This window comes from Salmo salar, chromosome ssa01 (genome assembly GCF_905237065.1).
Source record: "Salmo salar chromosome ssa01, Ssal_v3.1, whole genome shotgun sequence".
NCBI lineage: Eukaryota > Metazoa > Chordata > Actinopteri > Salmoniformes > Salmonidae > Salmo > Salmo salar.
Genome location: NC_059442.1, coordinates 74,137,000 through 74,160,516, shown reverse-complemented (window position 1 = coordinate 74,160,516; position 23,517 = coordinate 74,137,000). Strand labels below are relative to the sequence as shown.

General features: G+C 43.1%; 1 protein-coding gene across 1 annotated transcript in view; it reads left to right on the top strand.

The window, feature by feature from the left end:
* hhat (hedgehog acyltransferase) overlaps positions 1–23,517 on the top strand; it is a 113,069-nt gene that overhangs the window by 65,617 nt on the left and 23,935 nt on the right. The window contains exons 10-11 of the mRNA XM_045722118.1: positions 12,892–13,093; positions 17,431–17,575. Coding sequence (XP_045578074.1) covers positions 12,892–13,093; positions 17,431–17,575 — 347 coding nt within the window. The remainder of the gene's footprint in view (positions 1–12,891; positions 13,094–17,430; positions 17,576–23,517) is intronic.

The window sequence follows — 23,517 nt, the reverse complement described above, 5'->3', positions numbered from 1 at the left end:
CGCCCCTAATTGTTTTTTTAAATCTGTGACGAACAGATGCATATCTCTATTCCCAGTCATGTAAAATCCCTAGATTAGGGCCTAATGAATTTATTTCAATTGACTGATTTCCTTATATGAACTTGTAACATTTTTGAAATTGTTTCATGTTTATATTTTTGTTCAACGTATAATTCCTAAAGTTGGAAGTTTACATACACCTTACATACACTCCGTTTTTCACAATTCCTGACATTTAATCCTAGTAAAAAGTCCCTATTTTAGGTCAGTTAGGATCACCACTTTATTTTAAGAATGTGAAATGTCAGAATAATAGTAGAGATTTATTTCAGCTTTTATTTCTTTCATCACATTCCCAGTGGGTCAGAAGTTTACATACACTCAATTAGTAATTGGTAGCATTGCCTTTAAATTGCTTAACTTGGGTCAAACGTTTCGGGTAGCCTTCCACAAGCTTCCCACAATAAGTTGGGTGAATTTTGGCCCATTCCTCCTGACAGAGCTGGTGTAACTGAGTCATGTTTGTAGGCCTGCTTCCTCGCACATGCTTTTTCAGTTCTGCCTACAAATGTTCTATAGGATTGAGGTCAGGGCTTTGTGATGGCCACTCCAATACCTTGACTTTGATGTCCTTAAGCCATTTTGCCACAACTTTGGAAGTATGCTTGGGGTCATTGTCCATTTGGAAGACCCATTTGCGACCAAGCTTTAACTTCCTGACTGATGTCTTGAGATGTTGCTTCAATATATCCACACAATAGTCCTCCCTCACGATGCCATCTATTTTGTGAAGTGCACCAGTCCCTCCTGCAGCGAAGCACCCCCACAGCATGATGCTTCCACCCCCGTGCTTCACGGTTGGTGATGGTGTTCTTCAGCTTGCAACCCTCCCCCTTTTTCCTCCAAACATAACGATGGTCATTATGGCCAAACGGTTTTTGTTTCATCAGACCAGAGGACATTTCTCCAAAAAGTACGATCTTTGTCCCCATGTGCAGTTACAAACCATAGTCTGGCTTTTTTATGGCGGTTTTGGAGCAGTGGCTTCTTCCTTGAGCCATGGCATCATTTTCTGGAATTTTACAAGCTGTTTAAAGGCACAGTCAACTTCGTGTATGTAAACTTCTGACCCACTGGAATTGTGATACAATTAATTTTAAATTAAATAATTTGTCTGTAAACAATTGTTGGAAAAAGTACTTGTGTGACGCACAAAGAAGATGTCCTAACCGACTTGCCAAAACTATAGTTTGTTAACAAGAAATTTGTGGAGTGGTTGAAAAACTAGTTTTAATGACTCCAACCTAAGTGTATGTAAACTTCCGACTTAAACTGTATAGGTAAAATGCTTTGAACACTTGTAATAACACTATATAAAAGTTATCCATGACCATCATTATTATCCATATCCATTTTAGAATGGAAGTTAGGTACCCTCCAGCTCTGAACACTGATACAATGTCCATCTGTAGCGGTTTCCCTCTTCCTTTATATTCCCCACCTTTTTTAAAGCACTCTTAAAGGTTTCTTCTGATGAAATGTTTTCTGATTGTGATGCTCGGCTCACCGTTGTCAACACCAAATTATATGCACAATGCCCACGTCCCCAGCTCGCCAAAGTGGTGCTGAAGTAGTTCTAATGCAGTTTTAAATCCGCTTTAATTGTCTGTAGCATCCCTGCATGTGTTAAAGGTCCTGTTCCTCAGCTCTCTTAAGGCATTCAAATGGCTGTCTTCTCTCCCACGTAGGCTGCCTGTTGCATTGTCGCCATCGTCTCCACTCATACACCACTATAAGGCTTCATCAGCTCTCTTAATGCTACAATCTGGGATTCGATTATCAGTGGGTATACTGGATATCATACATTTTAAAGACCAAAATTGTATGTACCAATCACAGACGGTAGCTTTTAACGTTGTCGCCATGCAAATAGCCTCAGCCCACCTGAGGGATCTTGGAAAGCATGTAAAAGCTTAGAACAAGTGATGGGGTGTTTCAACCAGTGCACAGCTGTTAAACAAGACTAAATAAAAGGAAGGGACAGTACCCTTTATAGATCTCATTGCTCTATTAAAGGTGATTGATTAAGTTTTATTACACATTTCGGGAACATGTTAACCTTGGTGACAAAGCTAGTCAGGTAAATGTACTCTCTTTTTGTGATGTATTTTTTGCGGTGCATTTCAAAGGAAAACGCTGCCGTTTGTATTGAAGGAAGGCTCCCAAAATGCAGGCTCATCATTCAGATGCAGATGTTTCCACTGCAGCTCTCCAGCGCGCACACACACACACACACACACACACACACACACACACACACCCCAGCAGGCTGTCAGTTAAGCTGCAGGATGCTAGCTAACTTTCTGATATAGCAGCACAGTGAGATAGTAGCGGACCTGAGTTCAAATACTATTTGAAATCATTTCAAAATGACCTAGATTGCCTGGAGTGCCAGACAGGCAAGGCTTTCCACTTGAGACTTTGCTGTTGATTCCATTGCAACGGATAAGCTTAGTCAAGCTCAGCAAAAGCATTTGAAATTGTTTATTTTAACCCAGGTCTAAGCAGCAGCACGGGGAGATACTAGCGAGGGCCCCAGGGGACACATACACAGACCATACAGAGCTCTAGTAATAATAACAGGACAAATCTCTCCCCATCTGAAATAGTGGTCATTATTCACACTGGTTGCGTACCAAATGGCATCCTATTCCCTATTTAGTGCACTACTCTTGACCAGGGCCCATAGGACCTTGTAGGAACCAGTCTCCTTAACCAGGGATGTGTCTAGAGATGTGACATTTCAATTTACGTTTAACGTTAAGATGAAGGGGCAATACGTTACTGAAGGGGTTACTACATTCAGCGTTTTTCCCCCTATCTGTTTATTACTGCTTTTGTGTATTTAGCAGGGCTGTCCACATACTTTTGTATATATAGTGTATACAGTGCACTTAGGAAGTATTCAGCCCCCTTAACTTTTTATACATTTTGTTATGTTACAGCCTTATCCTAAAATTGTTTTAAGTCAATTAAATTAAGTCAAGGGGGCGGAATACTTTCTGAATGCAATGTATACACTATATATAAAAAAAGTATGTGGATAGCCCTTCAAATTTGTGGATTCGGCTATTTCAGCCACACCAGTTGCTGACAGGTGTATACAATTGAGCACACAGCCATGCAATCTCCATAGAAAACATTGGCAGTAGAATGGCCTTACTGAAGAGCTCAGTGACTTTCAACGTGGCACCGTCATAGGATGCCACCTTTCCATAGGATGCCACCTTGCCCTGCTAAACCTTCCCTGGTCAACTGTAAGTGCTGTTATTGTGGAAATGTGTAGGAGTGACAACTGCTCAGCTGCAAAGTGATAGGACAATTAAGCTCACAGAATGGGACCGCCAAGTACTGAAGCGCGTAAAAATTGTCTGTTCTCGGTTCCAAACTGCCTCTGGACGCAACATCAGCACAATAACTGTTCATCGGGATTTATGAAATGGGTTTCCATGGCCGAGCAGCCGCACACAAGCCTAAGCTCACCATGAACAATGCCAAGCGTCGGCTGGAGTGGTGTAAAGCTCGCCGCCATTGGACTTTGGGGGATTGGAAACACGTTTTGTGGAGTGATGAATCACGCTTCACCATCTGGCAGTCCGACAGACAAATCTGATTTTGGCAGATGCCAGGAGAACGCTACCTGACTGAATGTTCGGTCTAGGCCCCTTAGTTCCAGTGAAGGGAAATCTTAATGCTACAGCATACAATGACATTCTAGACGATTCTGTGCTTCAAACTTTGTGGCAATAGTTTGGGAAAGGCCCTTTCCTTTTTCAGCATGACAATACCCCATGCACAAAGGGAGGTCCATACACAAATTATTTGTCGATCTGTGTGGAAGAACTTGACTGGCCTGCATAGAGCCCTTATCTCAACTCCATTGAACACCTTTGGGATGAATTGGAACACCGACTGCGAGCCAGGCCTAATCGCCCAACATCAGTGCCTGACTTCACTAATGCTCTTGTTGCTGAATGGAAGTAAGTCTCTGCAGCAATGTTACAACATCTAGTGGAAAGCCTTCCCAGAAGAGTGGAGGCTGTTATAACAGCAAAGAGGGGACCAACTCCATATTAATGCCCATGATTTTGGAATGAGCTGTTCGATGAGCAAGTGTCCACATACTTTTGGTCATGTAGTGCATCTACTGCTGTACATATCATTCTTAGTATTCCTTGTCTAAGTTTATCTGGTATAGATGCATATAGATTGTATTTGGATTACTGTTACAGTGCTATTTGGGTTGTTAATTAGATTATTTGGGTTTTTAAAATAATGTGTTCATTTTTGGTTATTTGTCTATAGGTTTGACATTTTACTGCGTTGTTTGGAGCTAGTAGCAAGCATTTCGCTGCACCCTCTATAACATCTGCTAAACTATGTACGCAACAATACACTTTGGGTCCAGAACTAGCTCTGTCTTGACCCCATTGGTTGACGAGCACAAGCGAATTACTGTTGTTCAAGCTGATGGTGACCAAGAATAATAACATGTACAAAAAGGGCTTGCATCCCAAACACACATAATCCAAGAAACGTGGGCAGGCCTGTCTGGCCTAGAAGTTCTCATGCTGCCATCACCTGCTGTTACTCTAATTGCCCACCACTGTGCACAATCAACACTTAACAAGACTTCCTGGCAGAGCACAGCACCTGATCCGGTTGCTGCTGCCACCTGGGGCTGGAGTTTTGGAAGTGATAGTGTAGTGTCTAATTGTGCTCTTAAGAACTCAACTACCAAACTATTCCATAACAATATGCATAGCAACAATAGCAAACAATGTGTCTGGGGCACAATGAACAAACAGGATGATTATGACAGAGAGTATAGATCTAACAATACAGTGAGTGTCTGTCTGAAAGTGGGAGGTCTAATCTTTCTTAGGGCTGGGTTGGCAGATTGGGTGCCTTCAGGTGTTGCTGTGTTACATTGAGTGTATGTGTGAAAGCTATGGTATAATCTGTGTTCACGATAGGATGGCGTGTTGTAAGATTTGGTGCCTGGTCGACCGCTGTCTCCCTTAGGGATTAGTGAGACGCCGCAGGAGCAGAGCGGATGACAACAGGCAGCCTCCCAAACACAGTCATTTTAATTGTTTAAGGGACACAGAGATGACAAATCCACCCCCACACATGCTTGAGAAAAGAAAAGCACACTCGCTAGTCTGCGTTGGTGATATGTTTCTATGCTTATAGGCTAGATTTTGTTATGCTATTCTAATCTCAAACCGTTTTCTCAACCTCTTTCGCTCTCTTTCCCTATTTTTCTTTCTTTCTTTAAGAGGCTCTCGGTAGCTTTACGTCTGTTTCCCTCACCCTATGGTTAGGTCTGCATCCCTCACCCTATGGTTAGGTCTGCATCCCTCACCCTATGGTTAGGTCTGCATCCCTCACCCTATGGTTAGGTCTGCATCCCTCACCCTATGGTTAGGTCTGCATCAGCAGATTGCAAAACAAACACATACAAAGAAAATGCTGTTACATTTTTGCCAATCCAGGCACCCGCCTGTTCTCTTGTTTGATTCAAACACCTGCGAATCTTGTTATCCTGTCTCTGTTGTGTGGCCTTGAATTTCCAATAATTACTTTTTCATGAAGGCTACCTAGTACTGTTTCTACAAAGAAGAAATAGAACCATGCTGCATGTCAAGCTCCGCTAGTCCGGTTCAGACTGGCAATGAAATACATACGTAGAAAAACAGAGGAATTTGTGTGGGAGAACAAGAATCTCTGCTCTGTGTTACCACTCGTCATACTTACACAACCAGTCGGTTACCCATCGTCGTACCCCAGAGACTGTGTATAGCCGTAGAACATCTGACAAATCCCTCCTTCCCAATTTAGAGGTTTAGCATTCATTATAGTGGGTGTCTCTCTGCAGGCAAAGAGGTAGGGCATTGTTTTTATGAAACACATTCATCATAGTGTAATTGTCTCTGCATCCCTGATCTCGTTATGCACAAGATGTTCTTACTGTTTGGCTGATGAGTGTAGATTGTATGTTGGCGTTGTCCCTTGTGTGGATGTTGCATTTACATTGAAATGGCAGATTTCAATGTACTGTACTATTTGAAATTAGATGTCCAGATATGTGGCCCTAAATCTAGTCCATCATTAGGAACCACGAAACAACCACATGTTTTTGTGTTTATTTTTTTCCTGCCCAATAACCGCAAATAACTTTTTTAGATTTTATTACCCGGCAGAGTATGTGAGCAGAGCTGGAGCGAAGCAAGGAGTGGAGCGTGCCCAATTTGACTTGAGTGAGTTTCCCAAAGGCTGGAGCTTTGGCCTTCTCACCCGCTCCAATTTTAGCATTCCAGTAGCGCTCACTTCACGAGCTCAGGGCATGCCCGACCCAGCATGCATTTGTAGTCTACTTGTGTGCTGCTATAGCCACTTGCTTTAGCTACTGTCATGAAGTTCCCTAAATATTTTCATACAGAAACTGATAAAACACAGGTGAAAAATCAAGGTGACTTACAAAGATGAGTAGGACCAAGAGCAAGATGTCGTGTCCACAACTAAAGAATCATTGTGGAATCTGAAAAGACAGGTATCCCGAAAGCATGATGGTGTAACGTTACTTAGTATGTCCACATGCTAAAAGAAACAAACAAGGTGGGTAGCTAGCTAAGTCTGTCATTGTAGCAAAGTATTTATAAACTAAAAATCAGATATCTTAAAAGTTTTGTTCATCTATACGATATCATACTATCATTGATTTTGGCCCGATAGGCCTGGCATATAACCTCTTTCAAGGAGCTTTCCGTTTTGATTAGGTTATTTTACCCAAAATCCTTTAGGCCTTCCGACAGAAAATAAAAAACAACTACGCATCCTTGCCCAGCCCGAAGGGTGTTTAGCATCCCCAGTGCCTCTGCAAGCTCTGAGAGGGTATTCTCCGCAGCTGGCCTGCTCTCCAGCCATAGACTCTGGCCAAACTCGTGTTTCAAAAAATGTAGATGGAGCGTAATAAGGCGTTTCTTTTTTAAATTTGTAATGAATTCTTAGTAAGTCACAGCCTATGTGCAATTTTTTGACTAATTATTTAATTCAACGAAATGTTGTTTAACTGCTGAGCGCTTGATGTCCCTGCCAGCTTAGTGTGTCGCACTCGCAAATGCGTCACAATGTATTTGATTTGGAGGCTATAGCCTTGACATACAGTGGCAAGAAAAAGTATGTGAACCCTTTGGAATTACCTGGATTTCTACATAAATTGGTCATCAAATTTGATCTGATCTTCATCTAAGTCACAACATTAGACAAATATGCTTAAACTAATAAAACACCAATTATTGTTATTTTGTTGTCTATATTGAATACATAATTTAAACATTCACAGTGTAGGCTGTGAAAAGTATGTGAACCCGTAGGCTAATGACTTGGAGTCCAATCAATGAGATGAGATTGGAGGTGTTGATTAGAGCTGCGTTGCCCTATAAAAAACACTCACAAAATTTGAGTTTGCTATTCATGAGAAGCATTGCCTGATGTGAACCATGCCTCAAACAAAAGAGATCTCAGAGGACCTAAGATTAAGAATTGTTGACTTGCATAAAGCTGGAAAGGATTACGAAAGTATCTCTAAAAGCCTTGATGTTCATCAGTCCACGATAAGACAAATTGTCTATAAATGGAGAAAGTTCAGCACTGTTGCTACTCTCCCTAGGAGTGGCTGTCCTTCAAAGAAGACTGCAAGAGTACAGAGCAGAATGCTCAATGAGGTTAAGAACATTTTTACATTTTTTACATTTTAGTCATTTAGCAGACGCTCTTATCCAGAGCGACTTACAAATTGGTGCATTCACCTATAATATCCAGTGGAACAACCACTTTACAATAGTGCATCTAAATCTTTTAAGGGGGGGTTAGAAGGATTACTTTATCCTATCCCAGGTATTCCTTGAAGAGGTGGGGTTTCAGGTGTCTCCGGAAGGTGGTGATTGACTCCGCTGTCCTGGCGTCGTGAGGGAGCTTGTTCCACCATTGGGGTGCCAGAGCAGCGAACAGTTTTGACTGGGCTGAGCGGGAACTGTGCTTCCTCAGAGGTAGGGAGGCGAGCAGGCCAGAGGTGGATGAACGGAGTGCCCTTGTTTGGGTGTAGGGCCTGATCAGAGCCTGAAGAATCCTAGAGTGTCAGCTAAAGACTTACAGAAATCTCTGGAACATGCTCACATCTCTGTTGACGAGTCTACGATACGTAAAACACTAAACAAGAATGGTGTTCATGGGAGGACACCACAGAAGAAGCCACTGCTGTCCAAAAAAAAACCTTGCTGCACGTCTGAAGTTTGCAAAAGTGAGTTGAGTTGTTTGGAAGGAACACACAACATTATGTATGGAGATAAAAGAAAAAGGCACAGCACACCAACATCAAAACCTCATCCCAACAGGAAAGTATGATGGAGGGAGCATCGTTGTTTGGGGCTGCTTTGCTGCCTCAGGATCTGGACAGCTTGCTATCATCGACGGAAAAATGAATTCCCAAGTTTATCAAGACATTTTGCAGGAGAGTGTTAGGCTATCTGTCCGCCAATTGAAGCTCAACAGAAGTTGGGTGATGCAACAGGACAACGACCAAAATCACAGAAGTAAATCAACGGAATGGCTTCAACAAAAGAAAATGCGCCTTCTGGAGTGGCCCAGTCAGTGTCCTGACCTCAACCCGATTGAGATGCTGTGGCATGACCTCGAGAGCAGTTCACACCAGACATCCCAAGAATATTGCTGAACTGAAACAGTTTTGTAAAGAGGAATGGTCCAAAATTCCTCCTGACTGTTGTGCAGGTCTGATTCGCAACTACAGAAAACATTTGGTTGAGGTTATTGCTGCCAAAGGAGGGTCAACCAGTTATTAAATCCAAGGGTTCACATACTTTTCCCACCCTGCACTGTGAATGTTTACATGGTGTGTTCAATAAAGACATGAAAACGTGTAATTGTTTGTGTGTTATTAGTTTAAGCAGACTGTGTTTGTCTATTGTTGTGACCTAGATGATCAGATCAAATTTAGCAGAAATCCAGGTATTTCCAAAGGGTTCACATACTGTTGAAGTCGGAAGTTTACATACACCTTAGCCAAATACATTTAAACTCAGTTTTTCACAATCCTTGACATTAAATCCTAGTAAAAATTCCCTGTCTTAGGTCAGTTACGATCACCACTTTATTTTAAGAATGTGAAATGTCAGAATAATAGTAGAGAATGATTTATTTCAGATTTTATTTCTTTCATCACATTCTCAGTGGGTCAGAAGTTTACATACACTCAATAAATATTTGGTAGCATTGCCTATAAATTGTTTAACCTGGGTCAAACGTTTCGGGTAGCCTTTCACAAGCTTCCCACAATAAGTTGGGTGAATTTTGGCCCATTCCTCCTGACAGTGCTGGTGTAACTGAGTCAGGTTTGTAGGCCTCCTTGCTCGCACACGCTTTTTCAGTTCTACCCACAAATTGTCTATGTCAATTAGCCTATCAGAAGCTTCTAAATACATGACATCATTTTCTGGAATTTTCAAAGCTGTTTAAAGGCACAGTCAACGTGTATGTAAACTTCTGACCCACTGGAATTATGATGCAGTGAATTATGAGTGAAATAATCTGTCTGTAAACAATTGTTGGCAAAATTACCTGTCATGCACAAAGTAGATGTCCTAACCGACTTGCCAAAACTATAGTTTGTTAACAACAAATTTGTAGAGTGGTTGAAAAACAAGTTTTAATGACTCCAACCTAAGTGTTGGTAAACTTCCGACTTCAACTGTACTCTTTCTTGCCTCTGTAATTTAAATAATATAGTCTAAATAATTCATTTGTGTTCCTTCTTGGCTACCTGTCTGGCTCCTGACCTATTTAGAGTGTTTATATGCTGTTTAATATGACATGTAGCCTATTTGAAATGATGAGCGCTTCTTACAGTCACCTTTTTCTGTTTATTAAAATCATTTTCATGCAAATCTTATGGTTTGGTTGCAATACTTCAAAACCAAATGGTAGGTCCAGGAGGTAACAAAAATATACTGAAAAAATATACACTGCTCAAAAAAATAAAGGGAACACTTAAACAACACAATGTAACTCCAAGTCAATCACACTTCTGTGAAATCAAACTGTCCACTTAGGAAGCAACACTGATTGACAATAAATTTAACATGCTGTTGTGCAAATAGAATAGACAACAGGTGGAAATTATAGGCAATTAGCAAGACACCCCCAATAAAGGAGTGGTTCTGCAGGTGGGGACCACAGACCACTTCTCAGTTCCTATGCTTCCTGGCTGATGTTTTGGTCACTTTTGAATGCTGGCGGTGCTTTCACTCTAGTGGTAGCATGAGACGGAGTCTACAACCCACACAAGTGGCTCAGGTAGTGCAGCTCATCCAGGATGGCACATCAATGCGAGCTGTGGCAAGAAGGTTTGCTGTGTCTGTCAGCGTAGTGTCCAGAGCATGGAGGCGCTACCAGGAGACAGGCCAGTACATCAGGAGACGTGGAGGAGGCTGTAGGAGGGCAACAACCCAGCAGCAGGACCGCTACCTCCGCCTTTGTGCAAGGAGGAGCAGGAGAAGCACTGCCAGAGCCCTGCAAAATGACTTCCAGCAGGCCACAAATGTGCATGTGTCTGCTCAAACGGTCAGAAACAGACTCCATGAGGGTGGTATGAGGGCCCGACGTCCATAGGTGGGGGTTGTGCTTACAGCCCAACACCGTGCAGGACGTTTGGCATTTGCCAGGGAACACCAAGACTGGCAAATTCGCCACTGGCGCCCTGTGCTCTTCACAGATGAAAGCAGGTTCACACTGAGCACGTGACAGACGTGACAGAGTCTGGAGACGCAGTGGAGAACGTTCTGCTGCCTGCAACATCCTCCAGCATGACCGGTTTGGTGGTGGGTCAGTCATGGTGTGGGGTGGCATTTCTTTGGGGGGCCACACAGCCCTCCATGTGCTCGCCAGAGGTAGCCTGACTGCCATTAGGTACTGAGATGAGATCCTCAGACCCCTTGTGAGACCATATGCTGGTGCGGTTGGCCCTGGGTTCCTCCTAATGCAAGACAATGCTAGACCTCATGTGGCTGGAGTGTGTCAGCAGTTCCTGCAAGAGGAAGGCATTGATGCTATGGACTGGCCCACCCGTTCCCCAGACCTGAATCCAATTGAGCACATCTGGGACATCATGTCTCGCTCCATCCACCAACGCCACGTTGCACCACAGACTGTCCAGGAGTTGGCGGATGCTTTAGTCCAGGTCTGGGAGGAGATCCCTCAGGAGACCATCCTCCACCTCATCAGGAGCATGCCCAGGCGTTGTAGGGAGGTCATACAGGCACGTGGAGGCCACACACACTACTGAGCATCATTTTGACTTGTTTTAAGGACATTACATCAAAGTTGGATCAGCCTGTAGTGTGGTTTTCCACTTTAATTTTGAGTGTGACTCCAAATCCAGACCTCCATGGGTTGATAAATTGGATTTCCATTGATTATTTTTATGTGATTTTGTTGTCGGCACATTCAACTATGTAAAGAAAAAAGTATTTAATAAGATTCTTTCTTTCATTCAGATCTAGGATGTGTTGTTTAAGTGTTCCCTTTATTTTTTTGAGCAGTATATAAACGCAACATGAAACAATGTCAAAGATTTTAGTAAATTGAAATAAATTAGGCCCTAATCTATGGATTTCACATGACTGGGATGGTATCTGATGGTCAGATACCTTAAAAGAAATTGGCCTCACAATGGGCCTCAGGATCTCGTCACAGTATGTATTTCTGTACATTCAAATTGCCATTGATAAAATGCAATTGTGGTTGTTGTCCGTAGTTTATGCCTGCCCATACCATAACCCCACCGCCACCATGGGGAACTCAGTTCACAACTTTGACATCAGCAAACCGCTCGCCCACACAACGCCATACACATGGACTGCGGTTGTGAGGCCAGTTGAACGTCCTGCCAAATTTCTCTTTGAGAAATTAACATTCAATTATCTGGCAACAGCTCTGGTGGACATTCCTGCAGTCTGCATGCCAATTGCACGCTCCCTCAACTTGAGACATCTGTGGCGTTGAGTGACGAAGCTGCACATTTTCGAAAGGCCTTTTATGGTCCCCAGTACAAGGTGCACCTGTGTAATGATCATGCTGTTTAATTAGCTTCTTGATATGCCACACCTGGCAGGTGAATGGATTATCTTGAAAAAGGAGAAATGCTCATTAACAGGGATGTAAACACATTTTAAAGAAAAGCTTTTTGTGCGATTGGAACATTTCTTAGATTTTATTGGGACCAACACTTTACATGTTGTGTACTTTTGTTCAGGGTAGATGGGTGTTGGTTAAATTGATTTTAATGAATGGAGCGAGCACCCAAACAAGGGCACTGCGTTCATCCACCTCTGGCCTGCTGGCCCCCCTACCTCTGCGGAAGCACAGTTCCTGCTCAGCCCAGTCAAAACTGTTCGCTGCTCTGGCACCCCCCCCCCAAAAAAAGATATAGATGTACTGTTGTAAAGTGGTTGTTCCACTGGGTATCTTAAGGTGAATGCACCAATTTGTAAATCGCTCTGGATAAGAGCATCTGCTAAATTACGTAAATGTAAATTTGCAGCGGTATTTATTTTTTGAGTGAGTAGCAGTTTTTAGCGGAGCGGTTGGAAAGGATGTGGAGCACTGGAGCTCTATGAGCAATGAGCGGGCTTTCCAACCTGCTCAACTGCACTCACATACTCTGTTACCTGGTAGCCATGTGGTTTGTGTATAATGTCTTTCTGAAGTCCATGCTACCCGTGGTTGCTGACTTTGTCGCCCTCCCTGTCCCAGGTACATTTACATCCCATTAGGAGGCTCTCACCACGGGCTGCTGTGGAAGATGCTGTCCACGGCTCTGGCATTTGGCTTTGTGTGTTTCTGGCATGGAGGACATGACTACCTACAGTACTGGGCTCTGGTGAACTGGGTCGGGGTGCTGGTGGAGAATGGAGTGACGATCCTCATCTCTTCTCCCCTCGTCTATCCATCTATTGTAAGTCACTGAAGTCTTTACTCACCTTAGCCCTCATCTACCCTTCTATTGTTTGTGAGAACACATGATTGATTGAATGAATGTCACAGGTTTTGCAAACGTGTGCGAAAATGGAACTGAACCGAATTGATTTGCTGGACATTGCCTTAACTCGTGTCTGTAGAACAGTCCCAACAGTTTATTTCTGAATTACTAACTGTTCTTCAAAGGCTCTTTTGAAATGCATCTGGTCTTTCCATGTGGGTAGGGTTGATAGTGTCTGTGTGTGTGTGTTGGTGTCTGTTTGTGTTGGTGTCTGTCTGTATACAGTATGTTTAAACGCACTGCTCTAAGTTGACTGATTTACAGCAAAGCCATAAAAACGATGTGGGAGGACTTATCAGCTCAACCCACACACACACACACACACACACAAAGTGCTTAGTGGAGCCTGGGTCTGTTGGCTGACTCTCCATCACACTGGAAGGGCAGGGAAGCTGAAGCCTGGACCCTCTCCCTTCTTTCTTTTGCTCCATCTCTGCCTCTCTCTCTCTTTTACTTTCGCTCTGGGAGAATCTTGAATCCTCGTATCCTCTTTTGAAAAAGGTTCAAGGTAATCGATGAGAGAAAACGTGGAAACAAATACGCTTGTATGAAATGAGACTCCTCTAGCATGTCCTCAGGCAAATGAGGTTTACAGAGTTTGAATCCCGAAATACATGTGTAAAGTGGTAAAAAGAAATTGGCTAGTTTTGCTAGACAATTTATAGATAAAAGGATAAGTAGCTTTTATCATCCCAAACGGCTCTTTCAAAGGGGGTGTGGTGGATTTCAAAACTCTTCTATGGTAGGATACATCTGAGCATCCTACACTGGAGAAGGCAATTTAGGAGAGGAACAAACTCCTCTGTTCACTTATTAACAAATTGACACTCTTACATATGGCAACCACTTATCGGTTCTCTTTCAGTCAGTCAACTTCAGTACAACATACTATGGGGGAGTCGCACTCTAGCGACTTCAGTTGAAGGATCTACAATCACGCCTGACAAAGCCAATGAAATCCACACCTCTCTGGAAGCCCTGCCTTACACAGGTGATAGGGGTGAGGCTCGGATTCATTCGTTAAATTATTCCCTTCACCCCTGTGTGAACCAAAACTATTCACGCTACTAAAACAAACAATTGGAACACAAGACTGTCTTACGTTGCGCTACATAAACTGTCCCTTAGTGGTAGAGCATGCCCACCCCCTGGACGTTGTGGGCTGAAGTTTGTGTGGTTGTTATAAGTCTCCTAATCACAAAAAATTAGTTATTCTTCAAATTGCTTGGCCTGCCTATAGCAATAGGTAAAATGACTAACGTGACCGAAACAATGAAAGCTAATAAGCCAGGTTTGGGTTTGCAACCATTCCCCAATGAATTAAAAGATACTCACGTTGGATGTCTTGTATGTCTCTGCTCAGTGCGTGTTCAGGCTGCTCTCTCAAATCTGTTTAGTTTGGGAGACTAGGGGACGACTGGCACTGTTCTTTAGGGGGCTTGGTGTTTCCGATAGTGACTTCCTCTCCCGGGTGCCAGTACCTCGTCTGAGTGTGTTGCGGGACAAGGAGATGGTTTAGGTCGTTGGTCTGGTCTAATGTCCCTCAGTTCCTGTGTTGTGCTCTGTCAACGGTTACGGTAGACTACTCTGAGAGAGGTATCCCCCCACTGCTTGTCTGCCTTGGTTAGGCCCTGCTTGCCTCTCTTCAATTCCTGGAGTTGGAGGGAATAGAGAGGGTGAGGATTGTGTGCTCCTCCCCTGAGCAGCTGCCCAACTCCACAAAAACATTGCTGTGACGACGGTGCCCCTGCGTTTTGTTACGGAAAATGGGGTACTATGTCAGCCATTGGTGGAGCCTTCTGTGCCCATAAGGGGGCTGGGCTTCATGCAGGCTATACAGTCTCGCGGAAGTGCAATGTGTTGGAATCTTGTCCATGTTTAATGCCCCTCTGGAACCATGCATTCCATGGTTATAATGTGGTTGTTGGTAGCGGAGTCAAGCAGGGTTGGACATGACCATGCTATTATCCAACACACAGTCTCTGTGGTTCATATGAACTCTGAAATGAGCTGTCTTTCTCCAGCTCACCGCTTTTCCATATGGGATATGGACTCGGGAGAGGCAAAGGTCGAAAGCTGTGTGTCCTCCGAAACACGACCCCGCTTAGCCGCACTGCTTCTTGACACAATGCTTGCTTAACCCAGAAGCCAACCACACCAATATGTTGGAGGAAACACCGTACGCCTGGCGACCATGTCAGCGTGCACTGCGCCCGGCCCGCCACAGGAGTCACTAGAGCGCAATGGGACAAGGACAACTGGCCAAACCCTCACCTAACCCGGACAACACTGGGCCAATTGTGCCCCGCCTCATGGATCTCCCGGTCGTGGCCGGCTGCGACACAACCTGGGATCAAACCAGGATCTGTAGTGACGCAGCTAGCACTGTGATGTAGTGCCTTAGACCGCTGCCCCACTCGGGAAGCACACATGGTTTAGAAGGTTTTATTGCTTGGATGTCACTGCTCCCAGTGTAGCCCACAGTGTGTTTACTGCTGGGACATTGGAAAGTCTCCAGGCAGCACACTGTGTACATAATACCCAGACTTCTGCATCTGGCAGGGTCAGGTCTGGGTGGTCTGCCATGGGCCGTTTTCTTTTAGTATCCGTTGGTGTCGGCTTGGGGCATGACTATATTTCCCCATAGTATGATGCACCAAAGTTGACTGACTGAAAGGGAACATAATGTTATGACTATAACTACTGTTCCCTGAAGGAGGGAAACGGGGTCCAACGCCCATATCTTTCTATTACAATTCTCACTGCACACATTCCACATGATTGTCATTCTCCACTGAGAGATGTAGTTTCAGTCTACACCCCTCTACTCCTGCCCTCGAGCCTCCCAGCCCACTCATCTGACCAGGCTGCCTGTGTGTGTGTCTCCTGCAGTATGCTGCAGTGTTTCCGCTAGATTAGTCTCTTCTAGGTGGAGCGCAAAGCCACATCCAGGTCAATTGAAACCAACAGAATGTGTGTCTGCCTGACTGTGTGCTTTATGACAGTGATAGGATGCTTCTGCTGATTTCCCCAAGTCTCCTATTCTCCCTCTTCCACTGCCCCACCTCCCTCCTCTCCGCCCTGTTCCTATTTCTCTCCCCAAACAGCTATTTGTTTAGCTCCCTCACTTCTGTCACCAGAAATGAAGGAAATCATCTCAGATAGCTACAGTAGTACTGAAAAATGTGTCATGAACCGTAAACATTTCCGTTCCCTTTCTCAGCATGTGTGAATGAGACTTTATTTTTAGGCTCGTACAGAAGGACCTAATGCTTTTTAATTGAAAACTCTAGTTCAGATATGATAGCAGGTTGTTGCTTCCTCTGTAACTGGTATGGTAGTGACATCTTGTTGCTCCTCCCTCTGTAACTGTTATGGTAGTGACTAGGGGTGTGAATTGGGATCGTAAAAAAACACAATGTTGTTATCACAAACTACTACTAACAGCTCCCAATCATCATCATAAAGGGGAAAAATTGCAAGTACTTAACGCAACAATGCTTTAACGTTAGTAGGAGGGAAAAAAACGAGTTTATTAACTGGAGCTGTAATGCGCAGCAACTCAGAGTGAGAAAGGGACCATGCAGTGTGCGTCTGAGTGACGAGGGAAGCAGGGAGGAGGGAGAGAGCCTACCAGAACGAGTCGACTTGGTTTCTAACTTATTGCTAGTTATTTATCATCTCATCTGATTACATAGTACCTGTCTTGGTCTTGACTGCATCAAACCAAGAGAAGCTAGTTAACAACAACTCCGATCAGCCTACCTGTTGGCTATTGGTGTTGTAGCCTGTCCTTCTCATTTGAACTTTTAGTCATTTTAATTCCATCTTCCATTGATTAGTCTAGATGCTATATCTCCTATTAACTTGCCTAGTGACGGTTTGATGACTTCTAATTGGATGAAAACAACAAGTTACACGCGCCACTCTCGTGAAAAGAGCAAAGTGTGATGTAGACCATCTGCATTGTGAATTCACTTGGAATTCTACATGTACGTTCTTATCGTGTAAACGGAAAACCGATAAGGAAAATAGTTGTTTAAACGTGAAGGAAAATTGTCCAGTTGTCACTTACCTTGTAGTGACAGCATGTTGCTCCTCCCGCTCTAGGAGCGCTGTCTCTCCCCGGAGGCCTTCTCCACTGTGTTTATGTTGCCCCTCCCTCTGTATGTCACTGTAACTTATGTTGCTCTTTCCTCTGTGTGCTACTGTAACTGTTATGATAGTGACTGCATTGCTCCTCCCATCTCTAGGAGCGCTGTATCTCCCCAGCCATGAGGAGGCGATGTTTGGCTCTCATCTCAGCCTTCTCCACAGCCATGCTCATTCTGTCCAACCTCATCTTCCTTGGGGGAAACCATGTCGGCAGGATCATGTGGAAGAGGGTCTTTATACAAGGTGAGTTATCTACTATATCAACCCAAGAATATCCCCCTCTTCCCTGACATTCTGTCGTACTCTGGATTGACCACTGGCTTTCTTTCGAGTTCCCAGTAGATTGGCTGATTCAGTCCCTACAAATCAGTGAAGACAAAGATGTCAAAATTCCTCACTGTTCTTATTTGTTTATAGTATTACATGTAAAGATAAGGGTTTTAGATCAGACAAGGTTGTGTTGAATGTGTTCCCCAAAAATGTGATGTCACAGTCCCTTAACGAAGCATGAAAACTAATGACGATTAGATGCGTTCACACACACAACACACGGAGCCATGTAGCTGTGTTCCCTCCTGCCTAAAATAGTTTGGCTTCTGTTGGTTACTATTGACCTGGATGTTGCTTTGTGCTCCACCTAGAGAATAATCCTTTGGAAACACTGCAGCATACATAGTTCTCTAACCAGATGGTCTGTCTTACCACCACCACCTCTGGTTTGTGGCCCAAATTACACCCTATTTCCTATATAGTGCACAACTTTTGACCAGGGTCCATAGAGCTCTGGTCATAAGTAGTGCACTATATAGGAAATAGGGTGTAATTTGGGACACGCAATTGGTCTGGCAGCAACATACAGTACTGCAGGACAGTTGCCCACCCTGCTGCTGCTTCCACTGCTTCCACTTGTTGAGATGGACTTGAGACAGTTGGTCTGGCCTACCACCACACACAGACACAGATACGAACAGAAGCACGCAAACACACACCCGACACCTACACACACCACCAATTCACTTCTGGCAGAAGCTCCATATTCCCAGATGTTCTTCATTTTCCAATCCAAGCTTCCACAACATCCATAACATCCATTCTCTGCCAACTGAGGTGGTAGAATTGCTTGGGAGTCAAGCGTATTCTCACCGTAACTCGACCCTTTCTCAAAGAGTGTAGCCCAGCTGCTGACATGGAGATGATAGCCCAGTAGTGTTCAACGGAAAAGTTGCGCTCTCCCCTTCACACACCCCTCTTTTTGGAGTTTGTATTCCAATGACTATCATAAATGCATGGCTCTAACCTTGTAGTGTGGGTCTGATCTTGCCACATCATGATATTAGAGTTTACCCTATTCTCCAGCAGTAGCCCCTTCCCTAGGACTCTACCTGCATCCCTACCTCCCCTCACTCTCCCTCTTCCACTCTTCCTGTGTCACAAAGTGCATCACAAGCAGGTAATTATACCATGCAGACAATAACATTGTCTCTCACCGGCAGAGCAAAGGAACCATTCTATAGGCCCAGGTCAAAAGTAGTGCACTATAAAGGGAATAAGCTGTCATTTAGGACAGAGTCAGAGTCATCTCAGAGTAGGAGTGCTGGATCAGATCCCAACCTGTCCATATAATCTTATTCATTATGACATAAAAGGCGAAACTGATCCTAGATCAACACTCCTACTCTAAGATGCTTTGTGGATATGGGCCCTGGTCTCAGTATGAACCTATCTATTTCTAGTGGATGTGATTACTGGGTGCGGTAGGGGGCTTAGATACAGTATCATAAGAGCCATCATCATAGGTGTGATCACACCTCTATATATGTAAGAAGTGATTGTCCCATTCATTATTTTGTTCCTCTTTTTTTTTATCTTGTAAAGTGTGTAAGCCCTAAATGCACTTTAAATAAACTCTGAACTGACTTCATTGTGTCAGTGAGGTAATGGTACTATGGTGCTCTGAACATTCTAACACAAAGTACACATACCTTTGTCCTCTTTCCATTCACATTGTCTAAACTACACTTTCCAGAACCCTGTTCCTTCACACAACTATTCAGGTGTCATTTCTCAAACGGACCCTTCCTCCAACAATATTTTTTGGTCCAAACAGCTTTCTGTACCTTTTTTGTACTTTTACTGCAGTCCTACCTAAACTACTTTCTGGTATGTCTTCCCCGGAAGACATCTGTTGCACTGCCAGCTCCTGTCCCTTTCCAATCTCCCTGGGGCACTTTCTTCTGCTCAATTAATTAATGCCTAAAGCAAGACTCTGGTTCTTCCCTCCACCTCCCTCTCTTGATCCACCTGTTGCTTTCTCTTTCACTCAGTCCTTTTCAATCTAGATTTCTCTCTTTTACCTTTTTGTCTCGCTCTCGCACGCTCTCTCTCTCTCTCTGCTTCAGTAACACCATCCTATGGCAATTACTGTATATGTGAAACAAGTGAGAATTAGTTTTTAACTCTTCACACAAGGGCCATGCATTAATGGGGGGGGGGGGTGTAAAGGTCATAACGTTAAACTGTCTCACATCCTTGCGCTCATTATTCGTTTCTATCACGTCGAGTTCAGTTCCAAAGAGCCTTGTTGGACAGATGAAGTGTAATCATTCGTCACAATGCATGAGTGGACCTTTCTCAGCTCTCCTGTGCTTCCCTCCTGCCAGTGACTCTCTGATAGCCCAAGCCCTTCAGTTAATTCCCTTTATTACTAGGTTTATCCTGTCCTATCTTTTTTTTCTTCTTCTAAATATGTTTATTATGTTCCAATAAAAAATAAATAAAAAAAGACAGCGATACAAACATTGACATTCATTGTACTGTTGAAGGGGATGGACAATTTAGAGGACAAAACAAAACTTAACTCACACATACACAAAATAAAACAAAATCCTATTAGGTGGTACATGTATAAGACCGCATATAGTTATTACAAGCAGTGTAGTTAAGCCAAAAAGAAATATTGAGTGGAGTACAGCACAGAGTAGCAGCAGATCTTCAACCCAGTTATGAAGCAGGACTAGACCATTTATCCAGTATCGGCTGCAATATTTTGTAAAACATTGGACTTTTATTGGAGGTATTGTATCGAATCTTTTCCATATGTATTACATCCCGTAACCACATTTCAAAGGTAGGTACGGTCTCCAATTTCCAAAATTGCAAGATGAGCCTTTTGGCTAATAGAGTACAAAGAGAGACAGCCTTCCCTTCCTGGTTATTCCCATCAACTGTACCAAACAGAGCGATCAATGGGTCTGGGGCTAGAACTCTATCGAAGGCCTTAGATAAGTAATCAAAAATGAGAGCCCAGTAAGCATGTAACTTAGGACATAAATAAGTGGGTCAACGTCCCCTCATCCTGCTTGCACCTCTCACACAGTGGTGAGGTGTCCGGGAATATTTTATGCAGTTTTACTTTTGAGTAATGTAACCTGTGTATCACCTTAAACTGAACAAGGTTGTGTCTGGCATTCACTGAACTGTGGTTTATATTCCTGAGAGCTTCTACCCAGTCCTCATCTGAGATTTCTGAACCAAGTTCTTGTTCCCAAGCTCTTTTAATAGTGTCTGTGGATACCTCTATGTGGGCCTGTAGCACATCATACAGTCTAGAGACCGACCCTTTTGAATGGGGTTTGACAAGGATCAGGCTGTCTAATGTAGGATTATTTGTCTTAATGCCATACTGTGGGATATGTGTCCTAAAGAAATTCCTGATTCGGATGTATCTGAAAAAATGTTTTGTTGACATGTTAAACTTACCCTGTAATTGTTGAAATGAAGCTAACTGACCATCAATGTATAAGTTATCAATTGTTGTGAGCCCCTTCTCCCTCCACTGTGAAAACACCATATCATCCAATGCAGGGTGGAAAGCATGATTCAGGCAAATCGGCCAGTCAATGTATAAAGTGGGTATGTTAAGAAAATACCTAATCTGTTTCCAGATCCTAAGAGTATGACAAATGACTGGATTAGAGTCATAAGTGGCTTTTTTCACATATGCTGGACTATTAATAAGTGCAGGGAGTGAGGAACGTTGACAAGAGGCCTGCTCAATCAAAAGTCATGAAGGCATATGTCGCATCCCAGGTAAACTTTCCCTCCAGAAAGACACAATGTTCAGATTAGCAGCCCAATAATACAGTTTAAGGTGAGGAAGGCCAAAGCCCTCCTTTATCTTGTACTTGCATAAATGCTTCTTTGAAATTCTGGCTGCCTTTTTATCTATCCCATAAAAATGGAATTACTATTGAATCCAGTTTCTTAACTTCTATGGGCTACTTGGGACACTAGCGTCCCACCCGCGGTACACACTATCAACAGCCAGTGAAATATCAGGGCGCGAAATACAAAACAGCAAAAATCTCATAATTTCATTTTCTCAAACAATCAACTATTTTACACCATTTTAAAGATAAACTTCTCGTTAATCTAACCACATTGTGGTCCAGAACCGATATCATTATACTTCCACTCAATCTGATCAAATGCCAAATGCCTTCAAGAGCAATTACCACCTCCTCAACTTTATGATCATGATACATTACGTTGAAAAGGCGTCTCTAATTGTAGTATATATGTCAGCTCGGGATAAAACCTGTCTGGTCAGGGTGCATGATGTCAGAAATATATTTTTTTTATCGGTTTGCCAATATCTTTGTCAACACCTTATTTTCTATGGGGAGTAACGACACGGGGCGATAAGACAGCATCTCCATGGAAACTCTATCTTTTTTCAAGATCAGTGGTATTGTAGCCTCATACAATGTTTGCGGGAGTTCGGCATTTTCTTTGGAATGTTTAAACATTCGCAACATAAGTGGAGCTTGACTGGCGCAGTACTTAGAATTCTATTACATATCCATCGGGCCCAGGGGCCTTGCCGTTTGGGAAAAAAAGGAAACATTGTAAGAAAGTGTTCCATAGTTTGTGGATCAGTAGCATCGCATTTTGATTGATATAGCTCTGAGTAAAACTGCGCAAAGCATTTATTAATATCCTGCTGATCTGTTACTATTTTACCCTTCTTGTCTTTTATTTGGGGAATAGCTCTAGATGCCTGTACATGCCTTAGCTGTCTTGCTAATAATTTGTGGTTTGTCACCCAGTTCAAAATAACTTTGTTGCATTCTAGCAAGTAAAGAGCCGATCCGTTTCGAAAGGATGGTATTGTATTCATAATTCAACATTGATCTTCTCAAGGACTGCATTCGAGGAATTCATTCTAAAAACGCTCTCCTGTTCCCCTAACTCTTTCAATTTCTCTCAGCCTAGTGTTGGCGCGTTTCTTCCTCTGATGTATAAGAAATAATGTAACCTCTAGTCACAGCCTTTAGAGATTCCCAAAGGGTGGAGTTGTAAACATCCCCGGTGTCGTTAGCTATGAGGAAAAAGGCAACCTGCTCCTTCAAATACTGACAAAAAGTCTCATCTTTCAACAAGTATGCGTCTAATACCCTGACTACACTGCTCGCGCCGTAAAATAAATTTAGGAATCTATGTTATTCAATTATTGTGATCAGGGTTTTGTTGTCATTTTTGAACGTTGTGCACTGTTTCTCTATGTCCTGTAGCCTGGCCTCGTGATCGACTTTCGTCTGCTCAACCTCATGCACCTAGCCCTTAGTTGCCTTCACAGTTTCAGTCAAAGTCCAAATACTCTTTGAGATATCAGCCAACCTTGTGTCCACATTCTCGCTTAGTGAGTTTATAGCAGCCAGAAGGTCACTTTGAGTAGGTTCTGTGGGGAACTCTTGGGAGCTAGCATCTTCAGCTAACTCCTCGTGGGTCGGCGATGTTGAAATTGGTTCGTTGTCTACCTCATTCAAATTATCTTGTTTAGTGCCCCTTTTTTGGTGCCTTTTCCCTTTGTCATATTGCCAGACAATGTTTGAAGTTATAGGTTGTGAGAGGTTAAGATAAATATCAATTTGTTTCAAAATTGAGAGGAGCTCAATGTTTTGTTCAATCAAGTTCATATTTATATAAAAAAAAACAGCTTTTTACATTAGCATGTGATGTTCAGAACTAGCATACAATTTACTTAATTACTCACGATTAACGTTCACAAAATACATAAATTATTTTAAGAATTATAGATACAGAACTCCTTTATGCAATCGCTGTGTCAGATTTTAAAATAGCTTTTCGGCGAAAGCACATTTTGCAATATTCTGAGTAGATAG